Source organism: Larimichthys crocea, chromosome VIII (genome assembly GCF_000972845.2).
Source record: "Larimichthys crocea isolate SSNF chromosome VIII, L_crocea_2.0, whole genome shotgun sequence".
NCBI lineage: Eukaryota > Metazoa > Chordata > Actinopteri > Sciaenidae > Larimichthys > Larimichthys crocea.
Window position 1 is genome coordinate 9,737,003 of NC_040018.1, and position 25,439 is coordinate 9,762,441.

At 38.3% G+C, this 25,439-nt stretch overlaps 1 protein-coding gene across 1 annotated transcript in view; it reads left to right on the plus strand.

Annotated features, from left to right (window-relative positions):
• gpc5a (glypican 5a) overlaps positions 1–25,202 on the plus strand; it is a 134,658-nt gene extending 109,456 nt beyond the window's left edge. Inside the window, exon 9 of the mRNA XM_010735489.3 lies at positions 23,052–25,202. Coding sequence (XP_010733791.2) covers positions 23,052–23,212 — 161 coding nt within the window. The 3' untranslated portion in view covers positions 23,213–25,202. The remainder of the gene's footprint in view (positions 1–23,051) is intronic.
• The last annotated feature ends 237 nt before the right edge of the window (positions 25,203–25,439 follow it).

Here is a 25,439-nt window from a genome sequence, read left to right on the forward strand (position 1 = left end):
TGTGACAAGCGAGAATAGCAGAGCTTAACTTCATTTCATTCTCCATGGCAACCCTTTAGAGTCACAACACCCAGAAATGATCAGGCTGCTTTTCGCAAACTTTTCCCACACAGGCATCTTTATTTTATGTTTTTACATTTATTTAAATGATGCACTTCACAGTCAACATGTCTGCTTTAGATCTAGAAGAACAAAAATAGAATAGATAGAATAGATAGAGTTAACTGTGCCTGTTCCCATGTATAAAAGCAGAGTATAAAACCTAGAGTAGATAGTGCTCTTGAGTTCTTGTCCCCTGTGTTGAAGGTCATTAAAGTGTTTCCCACAACATGTTATTTTATTTTATTACCCCACAATCATCTGGCGACCTCTGGAAATTATCTCCTGACCCCCTTGGGGTTCCCGACCAGGTTGAGTACCACCGCTCCATGGTAGTTCTTATCAGTACGGATGTAATATATTTTTGGCAACAAGCCGAATGTTGGTGTCACTGTTTCCAACTTTTGGAACAAGTAAGGAGACCTTGTTTAAATTCAATTAAGTACAACTTTATTGTTATTGACACAGTGTGGCACATTTCATATTTGAGTGACAGACAGCACAGCAATGAGTGCAATGTTTAGTTTTTTTTTCCCCATTCTGCAGCATTTTATCATAGTCAGACTTTTCAAACATAAGCATGTCTTTTTGTTCCAAGCAGTAAATTAACGCTTCTCGTCGTACACAAGGAAACAGTTTATGTAATAGTTGACTATAATTAGTGGACTTATGTCATGTCGCACTAACAGGATCTAACTCAGTTTGCTGGATGAGAGTTAATGTACATGGTGAGTCTCTCCATGGTGACAGAAATTGTAAGTGAGTGGTTCTACTGTATGTGTGTATGTGTGTGCACAGAAACACTACGGGCTAAAAAACTTGAGGTAAAGGTGAGGGGTAAATCGTAAAAAGGTCAATGCAACTATTTAATGTAACGAGTCATCCTTTTTTAATATTTAACCAAGACAGAGTCAGAGAAACAGAAATCAGAGCGTCTTCTGTAATGTGACGTATTTATAAGGGAAATGGAAGTGGCTTATTTACAAGAGGGATTTAACTCAAATCCTACAGATGTGACTGAATCACAGGTTTGGCTTATCTAATAGAGTAGCACATAGAGATACAGAGATCAGGAGCTGCAGGACATTTGGCCTGCACTGCATTGTTATACCTGGACTAGGAAAATAAAGGTGAAACTGATCAGTTTGACCTCATTGAAGCACATTCTTTATGAATGTAAAGAAATCCAAACACAAATCTCCTACTAAGATATTGTTCTGCTTGTTACCCACTAGCCAACATTCAAGTGTGTTTTTAGCTAGCCACCCTTAATCACATTTGATTGGGTACATTTATATAACCAACCCCAAGTTCAAGAGGAGTCGTCAACAGTGTTTTATGCTTTACAGAAAAAGAAACGTGATGGAAAAACTCCAAAATACTCTGCTCTTCACTTTTTTTGTAGTGAGTGTGAAGGTGGACGTGGAGTTGTGACAGCTGTTAGCAGTCAGAAACATTTCAAACGAGAAGTCAAGTCGTTGAACAATGACTCGAACAAAGAAATCAGACAATGCACAGGCACTTTAGTGACCCCTGATTTTGTGGACTTGACCACTCTTGAAATAAAATCCAGACTCCACTTTGTCTGAGGCCAACACCAGGCCAAATAGAAATGCGGTCGATTCTGAGACAGGACAGAGACAGACTGGTCTCGGTTTTTGGTTTTTGCAGCCAGGTGAAACAGAACACACGCAAGCTTGAATTTAAAACACAAGAAAATCTATAAAAATATGTAAAACATATGCTTAAACCCACCACACAGGCTCTCAGAAACAGCAGTGCATGCAACCATCATCAATCCTCCCAGTTATCAAAGGTTCAAATACGAACACCATCATCAACCACCAATATATTTTAGGAGACTGATCATCAGCGGATTCGTGAGCAAAATTTGATATTATGTCTTGTCCACCCCCAGTAGCCTAATATGAACAAAATAATGCATTCATATAAGAAAGACATCATTAGACAATAAAACACGTGCTTAAATGGCCAAATCCTATAAATAAAAGAGCATAAAGAACATGTAACCTGGCAACACATCAGCAGTGGTGTGGATGAACACTCTAACAATTTCCTCACTCATAAAACACTTTTAGTCACATTTTAGAAATCTGTGTTTTGAAGGTTGCATCGCTTTGTTTGAACATTACCAGCCAAGCATCACTCTCAGCGTCTGCTCAGCCCATAGGAATACCAGTAGTTGAGTTACTATGAATGTCTAAGAGTTTAAACAGCCCATCCTGCAAACAGGGAATCTGTACAATCTTATTTTAGTTCAGGCAGCAGCAGATTCATCTTTATAGAGCATGTTCATTAATAAAACAGGAAGGTTTAAAAAAAAAAGAGGTGTCCTCAGCGCTTCCCAAAACACCAAAGGTGTTTATATTTTTGCTTTGCTTCTAAATATTTAAAATGGAATTACAAAGGCCTTTTAACACAAATCGTCATCTTGATATAAAAAGATAGAACAAAGCTAATTTTAGGCACTCTAAGCTCCTTTGACATTTTATTGTATTCCGTGCTCTCAGATATGTTTGATCCTATGCACAAAATTTAGTGCATGTTGGCATAGTCCACATAGCATTTGTCAAGATTTACAGAGTCTTGCTGCAGAATTCTTCCTTCCTCTGTGTGCTGGCTGTGTACACCACTTCACACTGATGCCCCTTATTGCGTGGAAAGTTTGCTATGGCAAGAAGCCCGCTTGTAAATCATACATATTGGATGAGACATGCAGCAGATGAGCCTGGGCCCTCCAGTCAGGCCTAGCATTAATTAAATATCAATTGGCCCTGCTTCCGTACCTCATTTCATGCCACATTCACACCTTGTCTGGGCTTGTTGAGGAAAAGTTAAAATGAAAGTTGTGGCCTTGCAGCTTCATATAATTCATAGCACTGCTTGGCTCGAGCATCTTGGTGTTAACACTGTGAATTCTGGTGATTTCTACAGCGAGTGCACAAGAAAAACTTCAGGGTTAGGGTTGGGATGAAATACATGATTTCCTTCTCCTTTATATGAGAAATGATTGCAGCTGATTGCTGGTTTAAAGCTTCACTCTGCTGATAAAATGAGGAATTGCACAAGATGGTAAAAAAAAAAAAAAATCTGATGTGAATCATTCTGTCATTATTTTGAGAGAATAAATTGATATGTAGTTTATACGCATTGCATACAGAACATTTACATAATAAAGGAATTCTGCACAGATGCTTTGTGATGAAATATTAGCTTTGTGTCATGAGCTGCGGCTGTTTTGCCCTGAAGATTTCTACATTTTACATAACGCTCAGAGATGCTGTACATGACTGAATATAAACACAGATGTGAAATTCAACATAATGTTTAGCTAGTGTTGACTGTGAAAACACATTGACACATTTTCAAGTATATTACAAGAATTAACATGATTGCAGTTATTTGCAGTTTCCTGTTAATCACACAGTTCAGATATCTGAGCCTTTATCTTCATTACAGCAGACATAAATTGTCTTTTTTTGACAAAAAAAGCTTTTTTTTCATTTCTGGTTTTGTTGTTGTCACTTAAAAAAAAAAAAAAAAAAAAAAACATATGTAAATGCTTTCTGCACAATGTGGCTTTTCCAAAGTGTCCTCACCAGCAGGCACTTCATTCAAGAATGCTCAAGCAAGCGTGCTTTTACAATCTGCCACACAGCAGCTCCTTTTAATGCAAAAACCTACTGAATTTATGTTTTTCTTTCTCACGCTACCCCATGTATGTTGTATTTATGAGTTGTTTACAGACGATCAAACCAACGCCCTTTAGTCAATGATTAACATAAATGCAGATGTTAAAAGACAGACGATAAAATAAAGCAACGCTGTGACGGATAAACTAAACTTTTGTATGCTGATTTCCATCATGTACTGAAACACTAATGTCAAGTATGTAAGATATGCAGTTAATAAGCTCAAACATGGAGAACCAGCGGCCATAAGGTTAGCACTGAGGCATCCAAGGAGACAGCATGTTTTAGTCTATGCAGACTGTACTACATTAGTTAATATATGAACAACATATGATGGTTTTGTGAACTACAAAATACCTCGAGCAGAAGTTGCCTTTTAAATAAACAATTTGATGTGCCATAATTATGCATATTGCTACAAAGCCACATGCTCAGAGAAGTATACAAGTTTGCGTGCATGAAAAATGTCCTAGTGAATAAATACTTTCATGCCGTGACTGTGATAGTGAATCAGTAATTAATATGCAGGCAATGCATGATGCATCCTCCAATGGGCCCAGCAGCATCCAGAGAGGAAGTCAAATCCTCTCACATACAGTATGTACTTTTTTCTAAAATTAAATGATTAAATATTTACACAAGCTCATCTGGGAGATCAGACAAAATATTTATGAGGATTGACTTGTGTAAAGATCATATTGCAGCAAATTTATGGTTATTTACCAACAAAAAAAGAGGAGAGGAACCTTTAAAGGTGTAAAAGTCTGACCTTTTCACTTCACTTCATTTTTCAAATGTCATCACATCAGAGCTGCTTTAGCCTCAAAAGATTTAATTAAAAAAAAAGCCAAATCAATGCAATAAATAAACAAACTTTTTGATTGATTGTGTCAAAAATACAAATTTACTTTGCTTCACAGAGTAATGTATGAAAGGGCAGTTGATCATGTAGCGTGTGCCTTAATCCCGTCATTAGTCACCAGCAGTAAACATGTCATAACCTTTTGTCGTTAATGTTGTTCTGTTGACCTCAGTAGTCAAAAGAAAACACATTACAGTATTGGACCAGCCTTGGATTTGTGCGCATACAGCAGAGTCGCCGCTCTGTTCACTGACACTTCATGGAAAGTCGGCAGCACTGTTCACCTTGGAGTCCCTTTGATGATGTCTGAGGGATTCCCCTAATCCTCCGAGGGTAGGGTGGAGGGCACTTTCTCCCTGCTGAGGGGATGGAGCCACTTAATGGATCACAAAGTTAATCAACCGCAGGGAGAGCCCGACTGAACTGGAGGAATAGGTTGAACCATTAGTCCTCTGGGAGACACACACACACACACACACACATACATACAGACACGCGAACACACACATCACTCTTTAAACCCAGCAAATAACAAACAATTGACAATTGTTTCTTAGCTGCACGTACTGGCTAAAACTAATATAAGTTTTAAAAAAATCCAATATTTTGTGGAGCCTGTGTATTTCAGTGAGTGTGGACTAAGTATTGTGCTGTTCAGTTCAACAACACAGCAACGTACATCCTCAGAAATGACAGTTGCATCAACACCTCATGAAGACAATGTATTGCTGGAATGTTAGTTAGTTAGTTTAAGAGGTGTACATGATAATAAACAAGCACCTAAATATAAAAATGGTAGTTTTATAGATGCAGTCATAATAATATGATTCATAATATAAAGACAAAATGCTTCAAAAACGTCTAAATCTTGATAAAACAATAAGAAAAGAGTGAGACACGTTAACTGTGTAACATATGGAACTGAAATATATGTATTAAATACCCAGAGGAGCTTTTATAACTACCAACTCAACTTTTCCAATTCTTTTTTTATTCTTACATTAAGCCTGCAAGGTCAGAACAGGTACATAGAAATGATCCAAAACCAGCGGCTCTATTTTTTGACTATTATTATTTTATGATTAAACGCCCTTGTAGAAGCCATACATAAATCTGTTTTATAAGAGTTCACTTCTGTCAGAGACCACAGACTCTGGCGAGCAGAAAGAACTTCTGTGTCCTTTTCATTTCATTTGCTGCAGCTTCACAGTGTCTCCTACCGAGAGACGTGACCCTGCGAGAGCTCCACGCCAGTTGAAAAAACGCACTTAGTGATGAAGTGTTTGCAGCCGTATGATGTGCCAAGACAAGAAATACATTTCAAGTAAATACTTATTTGTATTCAGAGCTGTAGGATTTGCATATAATTGCCATACGAGTAGCTTAAAAGACGCGCTCCTCTCTTCTGTCAAGCATGAAATGTGTTACTTTATAAAAAGAAACACACATGGGACCAACATGCTCTCATCTCCTCTTTGTTTGTTTAGATCTTTTTGCATACTTTAGTATCAAACACCTTGGCTATTTTTCTTTTTCTTTTGCAGGTTCTCTCATTATTGGTTTTACCTTTGACTTCATTTGAGGCCGTTCACACGGGAAGACTGACAGCAGTTTGTTGTTAAGCTCAAAACAAGTTGGGGTTATGTTTAATCTAGCGAACAAAAAATGATTTCCGCTGAAGCATAAATCTCACCTTTTCTGATTTCCTGTTTTTTCTAATTAACAGATCATCTCTGCCTCTCGGTTAGAACTGCTTTTTATACCTTTTGAGGTATAATTTAAGAAAACAACATCTGCTTATTTATGAAGCTGACATGAGGTGATAACTCAAACAGTGAAATCGTTCTTGATCAAGGTGTTTCATTAGAACCTGTCGAACTGATTGTGAGCCGCTTGGATTAGCAATCGCTCCGTTCTTTTAATAAACTTTTTTTCTCACTGTGTGCACACTTTATCATAAGCACAACCTACACTGGTGCCTTCTACTGTAATTGGTTGCTGATGTGGTTAATGTCTTGCTGAGCTCATTGGATGGGTCTCCACCGAGTCCAGCTGCAGTTTTCACCATGTGTCAGTGAGTGTTTTCCACCCTCCAGCCTGAGGGGGCAGCAGTCAGCCATATTTTAACTATGACTGTAACCTTTTCTTCACCAGGTATTCTAGCCATTCTATTGTGAACATGAACTTGACTGATGACTTTAATCAAGTATGCCTAAACATAACTAATTCTAATAAATCTAAACATTGTCATAGAGCCAGTAGGGTCATCAGATTAGACAAGTCTTGTATATTGTTCATGTCATGAGCACAGCATCGCAGACAGTAACCTGCCTCTTACACATGTGGCTGCTGTGGTCAAAAAAGTCCAATACACAAGTTGTGTACAGCAGACACAGGGAGAGAGAACCAGAAAGAGGTGGAGCCGGGCAAGCTGGCCTGAGTGCAGAGGTGTGTGTGTGTGTGGAGGGAATAGAACTGAAGGGAAAAAGCAAGGCGAGTAGATTAAAGTAATTGTGGGTAAACACTGAAACAAGTTGGAACTGGAACTGTTATTTCTTTTCATCTGGACTTTATTTGTACAAAAAAACTCTTTAGTCTGACCCGGATCACTCTTTTTTTTATTTTGAGGTTTGTTTGAGTGAGAGAAAGTCATGGAGCATGGTTCAATAACATGGTTCAGAATTGACAAAACCTAAAATTGGATTGGCCAATAAAATTGCAATGGGTGCAAGAAAATACTGATGTGTCATCTGAAATATTTTGTTGTTTAGTTCGGTTTGACTTTTTTTCCCACATCTTTGCTGTCATCAGTGCTGTCTTTGACACATGAGTAAAAATGACCATTGGTGCATCTCCAGAAAATCCTGATGTGTGTCATATCATATACTTTGTTGTACTTAGTTTGGACATGTTGTGTCCACATATTTGCTGATGACTGTATGTCTCTGATGCACCACCTGCCAGTAGTTGGTTTTGGATTGAATCACTAAATCTTTCAAAATTTCACTTTCCTTCTCTAAGAAAACTGAAAGTTTTGGATACTTCCTGAACGTCCTGCAGGTCTCTGTCTTTGTGTTATTTGTTAATAGTGTTTCAGCTCTTCAAATTTTGAAATGCTCTCTTGTATATTCTCTAAATGAATGCTGCTGAAAAAGGTCCATCATCATCATAACCCTTTACACGAAACCAGTATTTACAAGGACACACTCTCTTTGATGCTTTTTCACGTTCTTTCTCTTTAAGTACATTTCAGATCACTTGTTTTTGTCAGGACGACTTTAAATTCAAAGGACAAAATTGAATCCTTCTCAGTCCATTTTAGACAAAATAACATCAAGGCTTTAATTTAGGAACATGGCTCTAAAAATTGTCTCCATCAATGTTTCGTCTCGTACTGATTTACCAATCATTAATGAATTCATTGAAAGAGGACATGCAGACTCAAAAAAAACAAAAAACTCCTCACTCCTGAGCAGCTTCTACAAGATCTTCATTTTCAGTCAGGCAAGCAGCTATCAGTGGCCTAATCACCCATAAGCAGTTCCACAGCTGGTCTGATGAATTTGGGCCAAGCCTTTTGGTGTGTGATCCCAGGGAATAATGCTCCGAGCTGCCTATGTTTATCTAAGGGTTAATGGAAGGTTAATAAGACGGGGAACAGTGCAAACTCAAAAACTTTATTATGCAAATTGTGTTTTCTGAACAGAGTACTACTTGGTTGTGATGTGGTTGTGCTAATTAGCAGATCATCTCTGCTCTGGTTGAAAAGTGAGCCACCTTTCAGGTATAATTAAAGAAAAAAGATCAGATATTTATGAGGCAGACATTAGCTGATAACTAAAACAGTGAAATAATTCTTGATCGAGGTGTTTCATTATAAAATGTCAAACTGATTGTGAACTGCTTGGCTTGGTAATATTCTTTTGCTTTTAATAAATCTTTTTTTCTGATTGTATGTGTGTGTGTGTGCATGTCATGTGCACAGCCTACACCGGCGCGTTCCAATTGGTCACCGATGCGGCCAACGTCATGCTGAGCTCAGCATCTAAACCTGTACAAATCACTGCGAGGCTGGAACAGGGTGCAATACGTCCCTCTGATTCTCATTTACAGTCGAGAATAGATGCAGAGAAGATGCTACACTTGCCAAAAAAACCCAAAACATTCTCACCTCATCATCATATGAAACTGTTCTGTAACATTTGCTTGATAGTTGCAAAAGACATTTTTAATTAGGAAATACTTTTTCAGCAGTAACCTTAAAAAAGGACCTTAAGATCCTGCAAAATAGAATATTTAACTAACAAAGCAATCGCCTTTAGATATCCTTAGTTTTTCTTCTTAAGAGCTTGAAGATGCCAGATAATTTGCTTCATCAAGACTGTGTGGGTGTGGTTTGATCAGATTTGAAATGCCATTTGTTTGCTAACCACACAAATGCCATCACTTTTGGATTCTGTGTTTCTAAATCCTGATTGGTGCTCAGATACACATGACTTTTCCCCTCCCCCCAGAGAACACAAAATACAGAAAACCATCCTGTAAAACAAAAAGAAAAAAAGTTCATGTGGGACTCTGCAGGTCAGTAGAAGGTGACTGAGATTTTCAGGGCTTTAAATACAGCTGTTCATGGTTCGATATTCTGAACAAGAAGATAAAATAGCTGGATGACCTTGTGCTGTTTGTGTGGCAAAAGAGGTTGTTAGTTTGCTGTTGCATGACGTTTGGCTACACCGAGGGTTAACGCTGATGATATGAGCTGCTGCTGCTGCTGGTAAAGAAAGAAAGAGGCAGAAGGAGAAGGGCAAGCTCGCAGAGACCTTTACCAGTGCATGTCAATTTGATCAGGCCCGTATGTTTTGTTTTCCTCAGTGGAAAAAGCAACTGCGCATGAAAAATTGAACACATCCCCTCCTTTTGTTAACACTTCCTGACTCCATCTGATACAATATTAACCAGATCCCGTATTTTAGCGCTCGCTAGGAATAAACTTGAGAAATTACATGTTTGTTTGTTGTTGTTTATTGGTGTAATACCATGACAAAGGCAACAAAATGACATAAAAGATGAACACAATGGACAGACAGATAGACGATAAGATAAAGCTGTAAGTATGAGATGATGTGATAAGAGTGTGAGTGTAGAGATTAGATTTAGATTAGTGTGTGTAGGTGTGTTTGGATATTAGAGAGACAGGCAGTGGTATGTATCTGTGTCTAGTCATCCTTGTTTGGTGTGTAGTAGTAAAGAGGCATGTGAGATGGAGAAAAAGAAAAAGGCAGTGTTGATGTTGTTAGTGATGAATATATGATCTAACAGCAGTAGCATTGGATAATAGGATAACATAATAACATGGCAATCATGTTATTATCATTACATATAATACAATATAATAACAATGGTTATAATAACTTACATAATATAATATAGTGAAGAGAAGTGAGAACACACCGCTGGACCATACAGTATAAAATATGGACGTTGTATCCGTAACGTTACCCACAAGTTTCTGAAGATTGTTGTGAAGCTCATTGTGGTGGAACTAGCCGTCACCATCTTGGCAGTCCTGCCTCTGCTGACTCCTGGTAAATTTAAAAATGGGTAACAACCTGTAACAGCACCCACCTGTCAATCAAAGCGGCCATGCTTTTAATTCTGCACAACTTTAAACCTTGATATAATTTGAATCAGCTACAGAGACCAAAACTGTTTTTTGTACCAGGCTGTAAACATGTTTATTTCTGCTGTGAAGTTTTGGACATGGAGGCTTATGGAGACTCACTTCTGGAGTCAGTCTCAAGTGGCCAATTGAGGAACTGCAGTTTTTGGCAACTAACTGGTCAGCAGGTTGTTATTATCTTTAATTTTTTTATTTATGTATTTGTTTGGCCAGTTAAATTATTCTCATTCAGAAACATTACTAAAATATTATAAAGAGTGAATAACCACTGTGGTGTGCCAATCTTTTGGACTACTTTCTTTACGGATTATTCAATTAGTCACTTAGTTTACAAGATGTCAGAGAATAGTGACAACATTTCCCACAGCCTGAGGTAATGTATTTGAATTGTTTGTTCTATTCCATCTTAAATCCAAATATATTCACTTTACTCTCATATGAGGCAAAGAAAAGCAACAAATCATCAGATTTCAAGGAACCAGCGAGTGTTTGTCAGCATCGCTTGAAAAATGGCTAAAGCGATGAATCGATCATTAAAGTAGCTGCGAGTGATGACGTTTATATTGTTGCTGCTCTACAATCTTCATAGACTCATCTGATTTATTGTCAGCCACACCTACCCCCACAGCGAACACATCAAAAGCTAATCAGTCGCCTCATGTATAATAAGGATCAATGTCTCTCATTTATTAATGGTGTTTTCATTACAGGTTTTGAATATTACCTAACGTTTGAGTAATTTCCTGCTTCACTTCCCGCTTTCTCTGTGACACAGCACATTTGTGGACACAGATTTGTCCAAACAGCAGCCTCGTAAGAAAAAGGTGTGGACACAGAGCGGATGCAGAGCTTTGAGTTTTCCAAGCTGATTTGTATTCTGCCTGTGTGTGCAACCTGAGAGTGACTGACTGGCGGTCAGAGCCCAGTATTGACTGCTCTGAGGATGTAATAGAGGCTGGGGTGATGGGATCCAGGACATGAACACTCTCACTGTGGCATGTGCAGCAGAGCTATACAGGATATAACCAAGGCACTTAATCATCCTGCTGGCTCCATGCAGAGAAGCACCAGGCTCTGTGTTTTAGAATAATGCTTCTGCCTTAAATTAGATTCCATTGATCCTGCTTTTCTCTATAATTGCACAAACAGGATGGATGCTGGTTTTACTGGGGGTCAGACCAGACATTTGAAATACTTTAGCTTTAAGTAGAGGAGGTAAATTAAATCAGACAAAAGTCAGGTTGACCTGATTCAAGGTGACTGGACTATTAAGGGATTGCCAGATGATATTTAACACAAGAGAGCACAGTAGTGTCTCTGTTTTGGTTATTCAAAATGTGACTGTGCAAACATTTTCTTAATGTAACTACTCCATTGTTCTATCTGTTTAATCCATTGTAGTTACCCTCACATGATGGCAACCACCAAAGGCAGCCAACCCTTTCCCTCTCAAGCAGTCATGTGATGTGTTGTCAGTAAACACAGCATGTTTGTGTTTACCAACCTAGTCAGTCTATGATTGCTTTTCAGCAAAGGAAAAAGAAATGTAATAAATTTACCACCAATCCAGCTGTCTCCGGACAGAGCCGCTCACTGAGCTGCTGATTTGGAAACAGTCAGAAAGGTGTTTGTACTTTTTGACTTTTTGCTCATTTTGTGACATGATGTCAGATTGTCCCTGCTTGAACAGATCAGCTTGGATGATATCTAATATTTAGTTTATCGCCAGCAAATCGACTAACACGTATTGTCAGTGTAGACAAATCCTGATGCCGCTTTTTTGTCTGTGCCTTAGAGAGCTGTCTACAAACTATTAAAAACACATCGGCAAGCCACACTGTTACCCTAGGTAACATGTTCCTTTATTACTATGAACACACACACACACACTGTACTTTATTGTGAGTCAATCACACACACACAGACCTGCTGCCATAAATACTCACTAGTGTACCCCAATGTCTGTTAATCAATCACTGAAAATAGTCCCCAGCAAATACAGTATTTACTCTTGTTTGAGAAATGCTTCCTATTGTTGCTGGCCTTTTCCCCCTCCATACTTCTTTTTTTTTTTTTATAGATTTGTCACCCATTCTGTAGACTACATACAGGAAAGGAACACCTGAAAGTGTTGAGAGACTGAGGCAATAGAAATAAATGAAGTTGGAAAAGGTGGCGCTTAGATTGCAAAATAATGAGACAGAATATGCTGAAACATAGGCAGCACTAGAAAGGTATTTAATGTCACTCTGAACACAGAAAAAAAAAACTATCCCCAGCATTTTCATAGTATTTTTTTTTTTAAACGTCTTACCTAAACTATAGACTTCTTTTTCTGTCAGTGCTGTTTTTGGTATACTAGGATTGCATGCTATCTGTGCTCTAAGATGAAAGTACGATGAAAATTGAGGGATAGTTATTGTGTTTCTGGCTGATGCTGTTTGAGAGGTGGATGGTAAAAGGTTTGCTTACTGTAAGTTTGGAGCAGGTTAGAAATGGTAGAACTCACTTGTTTGTTGATTCATTGTCAGGATAGACCTTTTTTCACAGCAGCCATGTTGCCGTGAAATAGTGAGGTAAGCACAGGTGGTGGCAATGATACTAATCACGGTTTCTGCACCTTAATTAGTGTCATTGGAAACACCTGTGTTGACCCTAATATTTCATGTCAACATGGCTGCTGTGAAAAAGCTCTATCGTCTATGTTCTGTTTTTCTGGTTGTATTTTGTGAGTTAACAAACAGGGAAAAAAGACTAAAGACTGCTGGTTCTGGTGTTTTTCATGATACTTGCTGATAATAACAAACAGTAGTGGTGTGCAACACCGCATATTTTGGTATTGATCCGATACCAACTAATTATGGGCCAGTATCGCCGAAACCGATACCAATACTTTTCAATAAATAAGGTGGATGCGTCATTGAATTGCTAAATCTTAATTAATTTTCAGGAATTCTTACAGTAAGTGTTTATTGTGACGTTTCCTTTTTTATTATTCAATAGTTAAAACCCAGGACAAAAATTAGGACAAAGTTTATAATTAAATAGAAAATGCTTTATTATCAAACTTTTTTTTGCTTGCAAACCAGTAAACAAATTAAAACTAACAAGCACTGTTGAGAAACTACTCTCTCCGTTTTTGTAGCTCCATGTTTTCTTTTGGATGTTTTTTTATATATTTATATAAATTGGTAGTGTTTCCTCTATACCTGACCAACTTTTTAGAAATCCCACATTTTGCTGTTGTCTCGTTTTTGGCTTGAAAATACAGCCACACGGCGCTCCTCTTCCTCTCTGCTATTCTTCTGTTGTATTCTGTGTGCGTTTCACGCAAAAATAGGCACGCACTGCGTGTGCTGACGAACCTGAGCCGGCAACTTGCTTGTTTGTTTGTTTGCTTTGCGCGTCTGAGTCTGACGCAAAGTGTGCCTGCTCTGTGCTGACACAGGAGCAGCGAGCCCGGCGACCTGGCTGTTTCCTCTTTGCCGAAACCGCAGCATTGCAAACAAGAGCGGAACTTAAAGTAAAGAATCGATCTCACCAGGCTAGTATCGATCCGATACCGATACCGACTTGGTATCGATGATATCGATATTTGAATCGATCTGCCCACCACTAACAAACAGGACCAAGAGTCCATGCTTGAAGCTCTGTGTCGATGTCGATAGGCTGACTAAAAAATGTGGATATACAACACCAGCCTTATTACAGCTGCGTACATATATGCGTTTGTGTGACTGTATATATACAGTGTAACTGTAAATATGTGCAGGGCTGACTTTGTGGTAGGTGCTGCAGCCTCCCGAGGCTATTCTTAGTGTGTGGTCCCTGGTTCAGGTTTGATTCTGGTTAATGAATCCACTTGAGATTCAGATTCAGGTGTTGCACAGTAAAATTGCCTCCTCTTCTATCTTCGTTCCACGGTAAACATACGGCAGCTGAAGATGTGTTAAGATGTGACTCTTCATGATTATGTCAACACTGAGACAAAGGTAACATTCACGGGCCCTCGGTCATCGTAAACTGGCTATTCATTAAACACTGTAATTGTACAGACGATGCAAATGAATGAAACTGTGCAAAATGATCAGATTTTTGTGGATAAAGAGTTAATTTATTCCGTTTTCTCTAGGTGTCTGAATCTAATTGAGAAGGGATGCCGTCTCCAGCGCAGAGCTATATTCAATTGTTCTGTTTGAGAATGGGAGCACTCAGCCTTCTTTCCAAGAGGGGTCTCAGGTGGCTTCTCTTCATTTAGCTTCTTTCCTCAGTTGATCTAGTTCTTGTGTAAACAAAACAATTTTTCAGGGGGAGAACAACGGTCTCAGAAATATGCATGTCCTTTTATTTACACTTATCCTGCCTGTCATGCTCCATATGCCATATAGACTGAGATATACACTGATGAAGAAGCTTAGCTGCGTGCACTACAGGAATTCAGGTGCAGTGAAGTGTGTAAGTGAGAATGACCCCATCCTTTTTTTCAAGGCCTTCTGTGTCATCATCTACAGGGTCATAAAGTGAAGGGTTTTTAGCAGAGCTGTTGTGTCCTCTTGCTGTTATGGCCTTTTGAAGCGGTGGTGCAGGACAAAGAGATTGGCTTGGCAGGTAATGTAGCACTTGTTCTGGGGAAATCTTGCAACCGCACAAGCAGCTAAAACAAGACATCTTCATCGGAGATGTGACGATTGCCTACATCCATCTTATGCTGTCTGATTTGATGGGCAGGATAGGCGACGGAAGCATCTGTTTTGACGTTTTTCTATTTGTAACAAATGATAGAAACGGGTTCTAGAAATAGGTTCTTTTTTTAGGAGCCTTTACCGACAAGATTAATGGAGATACTGGAGGGGGTGACAACGATGTGGAGTTTGTGTCAGGCCAACCCCTAAATGCTGCGTGTATCAGATTTTCCACACGAAGGACCAGTTTAAGGGGAAAGGGAAATGCAATGGAAGAAACATAGCAATTGTCACATGTATAGACTCAAAGTTTGTGAGGCATGAAAAGACAAATCAAAATATATACAACTGCTCAAAGGTTTGGGGTCACCTGTCATATTGATGTTTTCCTTCTTTCCTTCAATAATTACTATTTTAACAGAGATAAACAAAAAAACAAAAACAAACAAACCAAAAAAACGGTACAATTCAGACACCAATGTGTCGTTTAATTTGAAATAGTTTTGGCTCCAAATGGGAAATTCAGGTCTGTGAACACGAAACAAAAGATGAGATTTTGTGGCAGTTAGTCAAACCGAGACTGGGTTGTCTTACATAACCCTTGCTTAGAGGGACTGCGTTTTGTTCTCATCTACAAAACATTACTTTTTTTGTGAACGCCTTTTGTGAATGCCTTGTACAAAATAATATTTCTAAAGAGAATTGTCAACAACCTGAAAACATAAAAGAGCATTCAAAATTATAGAGTCCTCTCAGACGTCTGGTTCTCCATATCAAGCTTTCATGGAAAATATGGAGATAAAATCATCTGAAAAACAACTTTCAAAAACAACAAATGTATTACTGACCTGTTATGCAATAAATCTGACCGTAACACATTTTCAACATGTGTTTTTGCTGAATCTGTTTTTGAATCAGCTTCATTTTTTAGGCTGTGGTTTTCACTGCTGTTGAACTGTATTATGGTATACTGTGGAGTGTTTCGAATATTATGTCTACCCCATTTATATCAATACGGGAAGACTAAATGAACATTATTATTAACTCTTACCACAGCTGCTTTTGTCCAGCACTTTGATTAGTGCCTCCATCTGGCCGCTGGTGTATGATGTTGAAGGTTAGACGTCTTTGTGGTTTCAACAACTTTGACTCTTTTGACTTTTATTTGTTTCTGTGTTAGCTGGCGTTGTTACAGAGCCCTGACCATATGGAATTAATTAAACTATTAATAAACTACACAACAAAGAAATATATTTTTCAAAATGTATTCCCTTTCATTGCCAAACAATAGCATTACAACACTCAAGCTGGAAATAAATAACCCAGTTCTGTTAGCATTGTGTATCATTATGAACAGCAGCTGCTTGTTGAGACAGACATATTTGTGAATCGTGGCATAACTTATCAAAGCATTTTCTTTTGTTTCGCTACACAAGTTAATAGATTCCCAGGGTGTAGCATTCTCACTTTCTTCCCACTTTTTTGTGTTATTTCTTGAAGCAGCAGAAGGTGGCAAAATCCCAAGACCAAACCATCACATCCGATTTAGCATTTGTGTAATAATACACTTTACTTTTGCTGATGATGCTACAGAAGTTGAGGAGGGGACTTTGGGGAAACACCTTTCACAAACGTTCTCACATTCAACTTTAACAACATAGGTATATACATGCATTTGAAATCACACACACATTTTCACACTTCAACAGACAGAGTACAATGTGGAAGACTTCTTTCTGTACTACTACAATTCCTTCAAATACCCATACTTTAATCATCGTATCCATCATAGTACAGAGAATAATGGATTGTTGTTTGGGGTTAAAATTGACTCAAAAATCTCCTTTGAGGATACTATGGTATTATTTACCCTCTTACCATTAAACTATATTGAAACATTTAGGAAAAGAAAGATAAGAAAATTGAATCAGGTTTTTGCTCTTGCTTCTTCTTAATATACCGCTGGTGTAATTCTTCTAACCTGTTCACAGCAGACTGAAAAGTAGATTCTACAACTTCTCTCAGGTTCAATTCTCAGGTTCTGGCGGCAGGCAGTCTAATAACACTGTCAAATAAAACAGAAATCAATGTGGTTAAATGGTGGTGAGGCTCCTACCTCAGGCGGGAGTCGACAGCAAGCTGAAGGGTCCCAGCTCTTCCACAAAGTGATTATTTGGTTCTGAAAACACAAAATAACCCCAATGGAAGTCTATTCACATAAATTTACATTGTCTGACATTTTGTTATTTTTACCCATTTTCTATTCAGATGACAAGACTGGCATGATGACATACGGGAACAATGGTGTCAAAAGTTACAGAAATATGCCAAACAAACAGGAGGGGAAATAACTGAAGTGCGTTTATGCAAGCAAACATTGGGGTTTGGTAGTACACTCCAGTACACTTCATACCTTTATTTTACAGATTAACAGGTAATATACATAGAATTTTGCCCCTGTACACAATAATATGACAGATGTAATGCAGATTTAGATTTTAGGATTGGGATTTTGGGTATATGGGTATCCAGTCAAACAGACAAAAATGTCTTAGAAATCTTTTTAAAAAGTCTTGTGTTGCCAAAATGTTTTTGTGTCAACTTTAATTCAGCATGATGATGAGGGGTGTTTGATATCAGCAGAAGAGCTTTTAATTCTCTGAGCTGAAAGCTGGAAAATCACCAAAACCTCCTTCATTTTGTGATTCCTTGTTGGAACTTTATATAAATGCAGGCAGAGCACGTTCCTGCACTGCATCATTGGCTCATTGATGCATCTGCTCAGCTACCAGCTGACTAGTAACATCCAATCACATTTGTTTACTGGTTGGGCTCAGTTGTCAGTACTAAAATATTTTGTTGATTCCTACATGATGGTTGCTGCAGCTTCCACCACCCCCCCAACCTCCTCCTTATGTTTTAGTAATATAAAAATTCAACATACAGCTATTCCATAGTACCTCTTATAGTATGCCATAATGTATTTGTGGAATACTTCTCTCAATGAAATTCTTGTCGCTTGATAATTCCCTGAAAAGCAGAGCCAAGTCTGCATTATTTGGCAGACTTTTTTGTCTAATGTACAGATGTAATAGCTATAGTGGATCTAAGTACTTTAAATAATGGTCTATTCTTTGTTGTAAGTGTGTCTGGCTACAAACTATAATTTGAACCTGTCAAAAATACAATAAAGTTACCGTAGTAAGATTTAGTACTGCGTGGACTTCCCCATAATGAATTTTAAAAATAAATGAAACTGTTTTCAGTGCCAAGCTGGAGGATGAGCTGACAGTCTCTAACTTAAGGTATCACAGCATTGCAATCAAACTGCTAAACTAAAGGATTTGAAAGTCTGACAAACTTGAGTTGTTCATAAGAACCCTGTTACTCAAACCGAACAGCATAAAGCTCTGAATGCTGACCCTCTTATAATCACACAAAAGGTACTTTCCATCGCTGCAGTTGTTTTGCAGTGTTTTTTTCCTGCTGCACTTAGTGTGGTATTGATCATTGTTGGTCCAAGTCCTCAGGAATCAGCTTCTATTGATTTCACTTCAGTTGTAAGCCTCTCTTTCTGACCTATGTCTCTTTTCAGACCAAGCATCTTTTCAAACATCCTAACCTGTGTGCTGAGACTTTACTAAAACATTTCATTACTGCAGCACTTTAGCACAAATATTTCCAAAATCATTTGTACTTGGATAAAAAAAAAAGGAGGGGCAATTATAGCTGTTTTCAGACAGTATCTGTTAGAGACTAAATTTGCTCTGGCGTATAACATACAGTATATGCTCTGTTAGGTTGTTAGGCTGAGGGTGTAGTGCTTTCAGGAGGGTAATATGCTCCTTTGCCTGAACCTTCATTATCCTACATAAAAAGAACCCACTTATAGCCAGAAGATTCAGCACTGTTGATGGTTATTAATAACTGCAATGCAGTCAAAGTCAATACTGTGTGTGTATGTGAGATATTAAGTAACATGTGCATGTCTGTGTTTGTAATCAAGTCTGTGCGTGCCAAATGAAGAGACCTCCATTACTCACATGTTAGTTTGAGAGTTTATTTCAAGATTTTAAAGATTATTTTTAATGCCCGGCTGAGTGCTACATTGCAGAATCTTTAATCCCAACTAAGTGGAGCACGGTCTAATTCTGCATCCTATTTATTTCCTCCTCGAGCCTCAACCTTGCCTTGTCTGAAACCTAATAATGTCCTAAAACAAAAGCCTGCTATGTTAAGTGACTGTCGTGTCTTCATGCCTTCCCCCAAAGGAGGTTTCCGACCATGACACTCGGCATTATGGTGCTACACACATCAAGCAGCACAAAAAAACACGAAGAGTCTGTAATGTAATATTAAACTAGATCTCACTTACATCACGTGATTGTGCTGTCTACTTCATTACAGTACACCTGTACAATCTATCTATGATTTGTCATTGAGATTTTAGCTGCGAGTTGCCTGCTGTGTTTCCTCTGTGGTTAAAATACTAAAGTAGTTTCAGTGGTGCAGAATTTATTCATCTGAAAGATACATTCTGTCATTCTGTCTACGGCTTGTTGCTGCTTTAGAAACCTTGAAGCTTCAGTAAGAGGAATTGATTGAGGTGTTGAAGTTCAGTGCTCTTGGGTACAAAACTCAGACGGACTATTTGTGAGCTGTAGACCTTCAAATAGCTGTCCTGGGGACTCCGCGGGCAGTGAATCAATAGGCAGTTAATTTCAGGCCACACTCAGATGCTTTAATGCTAGCTCATGTATGGGTCCCTTACATCTTGAAGATTTCATAATAAACATTTCTGTTCCTGCAAACTGCAAACAATAAGATTAGATTACATCAGATCCAATAAAATGAAATACAATTAGATCAGATTAGATTAGATTTTAATGATCCTCTGAAGGAAATTCAGCCATTAAAGCAACAAGTAATTGTTTTGGTTCCCGCTTTGGGGAGAAGAATTACAGGCTATTTCTGCTGCACCATAAAAAGTGGAATTGAAGTCCACAGACTACAAATGGCCTCTGCAGCCGGTCTTATTTTTCAGCTAGTAAGATAAAGTTTGATAACACAGCCTTTATATACTCTGAAAGGGTCTGGGTTAGACTAATCCTGTCCACAACAGACTTATGATCCCTGGGCCTAAGTGAGAAACTCGAAAGTCCTGGAGCAGATGGTCATCTATCGGGGTTCAGCTTTCCTCCTGCCCTGTGGGGATGAACCAGGATGGAGTCTGGTGTACTGAAGTAACACCAGCAGGGCTAAAGAAGATGCTCTATTTCACTCAGGAGGGGACACTGAATTTCCCCCCTCAACACTTGAGGTCTCCATTGAGATGTGAACAGCAAGATGGATGTTGACAGGTGGTGTGGTGCAGTTGTCTGAATTGATACGCTTTGCTGTTAAGGTGTAATTTTCAAAGGTGTAGGCAATTGGGGTCTTTGAGTTCAAGTCTAGGTGATTTGGGGTATATGATGTGAAGGTTAGAGGGAAAAAAGCTAGACAGATTGTCAATTTTTAAAGCTTTGAGACATTATCTCAGATACTTGCTGTCTAGTATCTTGTCTCTAAATGTTAAGTGTCCTTGAACTGGCACTCTTGAAGGCAAAACATTTTTTTTAACAAATGACCTCCCTGGATAATCACATTTTCTGTCTTATCTCACTTTATTTAAAGTGTCAAAGAAGAGTCCAGCTATGAATGATTGACAGCAACTTACTTCAGAAACAGTGAAACCAGCATGAAGTATCAGAGTGTGGCTGACTTTTTCTGAGCATTTACCAGCATTGTTACCATGTTTTTAAGTGATAAAGAGTAGAACTATTTGGCAAAATGGCAGCAGCATCATGCATTATGAAAAGAAATCATTTGAATATGTAATTTGTACACACACAGTACACTGTGTATGATTTCGGAGGCTCTATATAGGGGAATATGGGAGAAATTGATAGATATATACAGTACGTTATATAGTGTTTAATCTCCAGAAAATAAGAATTGTTACATTTTTGTTGAGACTTTTATATCTTCAGATGTCATAGGTCCTCTTCCACCGTGTCTGCTATGTGGACCCACGCGTTTCTACAGTAGAACAAACTAAACACTGGGCCCATATAGGGTGTTTTGCATCTTTGTATGTTTTGTGGCCACTGTAGTTTCTCCTACACACAGGAGGGTGAGTCTAGGGGGACGCTATCAATAACTACACTGCTAGATGCCACTACATACTGGTCATTTCATATTTAATATTTGAATACACATCAGGCACTTTTGTATAAAAAAACCATTCAGGATCATTCTGTGTAACATAAAACAACATATGATCTTCATGGAGGGAGTCTGTGTCTTGTGTTTACATATTACGTGACCCATTGGGAGCATTTAAAATATAATATAATGTAACTGCAACATCAGCTAGTCTGATTCTGGTCATGTTATACCCCCCTTTCTCTCTTCTGTCATCTTTTCTGTCTATATCTCTTACTCTATTCTCTTTCTATGAAATAAAATCCAAATAAAAGGAGTTACTGAGCTCCTTTGTGTATATGCTACCACAAAATTGACAGTACAACCTGAGATATCATCTCAACCAACTGTGCAGAAAAGTATTTGCCTGCATTTGCTGTTGATTAATACTATTTTTAACTCCTGTTGTTAATGTAATGTGTGTAATGTGTCTGCATTCAGCACCATCACCTAGGCAAACAAACACTCAGGTTGTCACAAAGGAGCACCCAAGATACTCCCTGCTGCACCTCGGGGAGATGAGATGGAGGCTGAAGGTGCTTCATAGTTGCATCAGCTTATTATAAATAGGATGGTGTGAAATTGGCAAACTCCCTTAATGGTTTAGTGGGAGCATTAATGTATTGCAGCTGTGAAAGATTATGTTAAAATACAGTAAAGCCATATACATATGAGTTAGTTCAAAATGTTTCATGATGTAAATCCTTAAGGGAAATGGAATTCACAGAAGGCTTTATACTGTTTCATTTGGATTGTAATCATGATTTTAAGATGAGTTGAAATGATCTTTCCTTTAACATGACTGGTACGTCTGCATGTGTTGATATACTGTATATTCTGTGTTTTTCTATTGTCAACACAATCAAAGCATGATACAGCTCATTGCTTCAATCCTGTCCCACTGCGCCCATTAAGGCACCAAATGTGTATTAATCCACTGCTGAAAATAGTCCCCAACAAATACACTAAATACTCCTCAAAGAGTAAAGTTAGCTAAAAACTACAATGCCCAGTTGCTGTAGGAAATTGCTTAACCTACTTTAAAAGTGAAACAAATGATTTCTGAAGCTTTTTAACTTGAGGATCAAACGGGAAGTCAAAAAATATTTACTGACTGACTGACACATTGTTGGTATCTCCTATCTTACTATAAACTTAGTATAAATCAAAGTTAGGAGTTAATGAGGAGTTGCACCTGAGTGAATATGCTACAATCACACTCATTTCAGTTTTTCACTTGTCACTTTGCAGACTATATTTCCTGCAGAGAAGTCTGTTGATTAATGCTATTTTAAAATATTGTAGGTTGTCTTGTGTATGCATCTTTAACACCAGGCAAACAAGCACTTCAGTTGAAACAAAGGAGCACCCAAGATGTCCCACTGCTCATTAGGACACCAGATATATGTGTGAATCCACTGCTGAAAATAGTCCCCAACAAATACACTAATTACCTCTGAATAAAGGAGGGTTGTTAAAAACTGCAATGCTTAGCTGCTGTAAGAGATTTCTTAACCTACTGTAAAAGTGAAACAAATTATTTCGGAAGATTTATATCTTATATAATATCAAATAGGAAATTAAGTATTCAGTTACTAAGAGACTGACGAACACACTGGTGGTTTGGGTGTTTTCATGGGATTTGTGACAAGGAGACATACACTGTATGTAATCAGGCTTGTCCTTCAAATGAACATGGTGCTCAGTAATATGTTATATTGATAAGGAGTGTCCTTTCCTCGCTGACATGTTGGTTTCTGCTCTCTCATCAGTGAGTCCAGATGTGACCGGTGATCATAAACACCATCACCATCATCGTCATTATCCACCTGCTGAGGATTCAGAAGTGGAGGGAAGATCCAGGAGCCTTGGACTGACACCAGCCATCTGGGTCTTGATATTGCCTTTTTTACATATTCTCCTGGCCTTGTAACAGCTGCCTTTTTGCAGCATGGAACTTTCAGGACTTGATATCAAGCTTATTAATTCCGAATTAAAAGAACCAGTGGACATAACAAGCTCCTGTAATGCAATGGAGCACCACTTCCACACAGTGCAGGACACGGGGTAGGAGTGAACATTAATGTTTGTGTGGAAATTGCAAGACACTGTGGCTTCTATGTAAGACAGCATTTTGTTCAGCTTTACGAATATTCATTCTTTTTTTTTATCAGTTACCTGGCATTCATTAACACTAATAATGACTTATTTATAACAGCCGATGTCAAAACTAAGTACAGCATATGTTGTAAAAGTCTGGTATTAATTTAATTGTATTTCTGCACATAATATATATGATCTTTAGATGTATATAATCATTAATTTGCTTCTGCATATCACACTGTAATGCACTCCTAACAGTGTAGGATTTACTTCTTTTAAATGGGGTTTTGCAACTGCTGTGACAGAAGACTTGTAATCTAGAAGGTTACATTTGATATTGGATTGAAAGCACATTCTTCACAGCTCTCGTCGTTGCGATTTTTGTACAAGCTCAATTAAAATGGCCTGTTATTCTTCTACCATCCAATGAATCCGCTCTGTGTATAAACCAATGTTTTTCTTACAGACAGACATTTTTTCATACATTTCTTCAGATTGTGCTTTAGATCACTGTATAAGGCCTAGAGTAAGCTCTCAGGTAATGTATATTCTTATACATTCTTGTGAATGGATCAAAAAAGAATTCAAGGCACCTGCTTCCCTTCACTTGTAAAAGCTGCCGTGCTGTCCAGACTCCATTTAATCGCCATATTTCAATTGCAAAATTGACCTGTAATGCTACTGCTGAGAGAAATGCTAAAAGGAGAGAGGTGGGCAGGTGGACGTGGCAGGGGGAGCCAAGTGAAAGAATTCATACTCCTTTCTTCTTTAGAAATAGTTTAGTTTCCTCAGGAGCCTATTATCATCTTTCAAATTCAATCCTCCTTCCTGCCTCCACATGGGCCTGGGTTTGAGCTGATAGCTCCCGAAACCACTGGAGGAGGAAGAATCCAGTTGCTTCTACCTGCTACCTGACTGCATGCTGCTGGTGTGTTGCTGGCAGATTGCAAAGAAAAGGAAAATGATTTGTTTCACATATGCCATGCATGTCTGGTCAATGGCTGAGAGAGAGAGAGAAAGTACTCAACGGTGCCAATGGTGTTTTTTTGCTCACATATGCTGGGGAAAAATTTTTTTTTTTTTTAATTCTGCAGAAGCTAAAAAGAAAGATTTTATATCCACTGCTATACACAGCATATGTGTGTGTGTGTGTGTCTATATATACACACACATGGAAATACATGGAAAATGAATGATTGCTATTTTAAATAGATGAGAAAAAAAAACCCTCAAACATTCAATCTGAGCTCAAAACAGCTTTTAGATATTCCAGCCAAAGGTACAATCTCCTCAGGTACATGTTTGATCATATGTGATGATATTTTAGACGCCTGTGACCTCCCTCATGCTGCAATCTTCCTAAAGCATGCATAGTATTTTATTTTTTTTATCTGTCATTTTCACCTTTGATGTAGCAAGTTAGACATTTATCATGATATAAAGTCAAGGCTGTTTGAGCAGCCGAACCACTTGAGTAGCTTGGAGCATTTCCAACAACTGTCTCGAGGTTTAGATATAACTTTGAGATTAATTACACTCATCATTTCTTACCGTGCTTTAAATTCAATGCCTGTGTATGAGGCTTTTTGAGGTGACAATAGTCACTGCTTAACTATTTTAATACAGCTGTTTAACTATCTAACAAGTCATGACTGCTCCCCAAAACCAATTATATCACAGGTTGGCACCATCAAAGTCGGTGCTATTGCTATTTGAACAACTGTGTTAATGACACTATTAAAGAATAGTGTTCAGGCGCTACCAGATAACAGGCAGCCGGCACAGAGCCAGAGGTGCCTTGAGGCAAAATACAGATGTCAGGTCATCCTGATTCTCCTCTACTTAAAGGAAAGAGTTCAGTGTGAGGTCTTATGTGATTATTATAGCTTATATTATATGCAGAGGAGGGAGGCCAGATTATGATGATGTCAAAAATGTGCAGCCACATCCAGACAGGTGTCATCCTGCGAGCATTGGAATGTGAATAACATGTTTACTCTGTAAGTCTGTTCAGAGGGTGAATGCATTATTTAAAAAAACATATTCCGGTATGCATG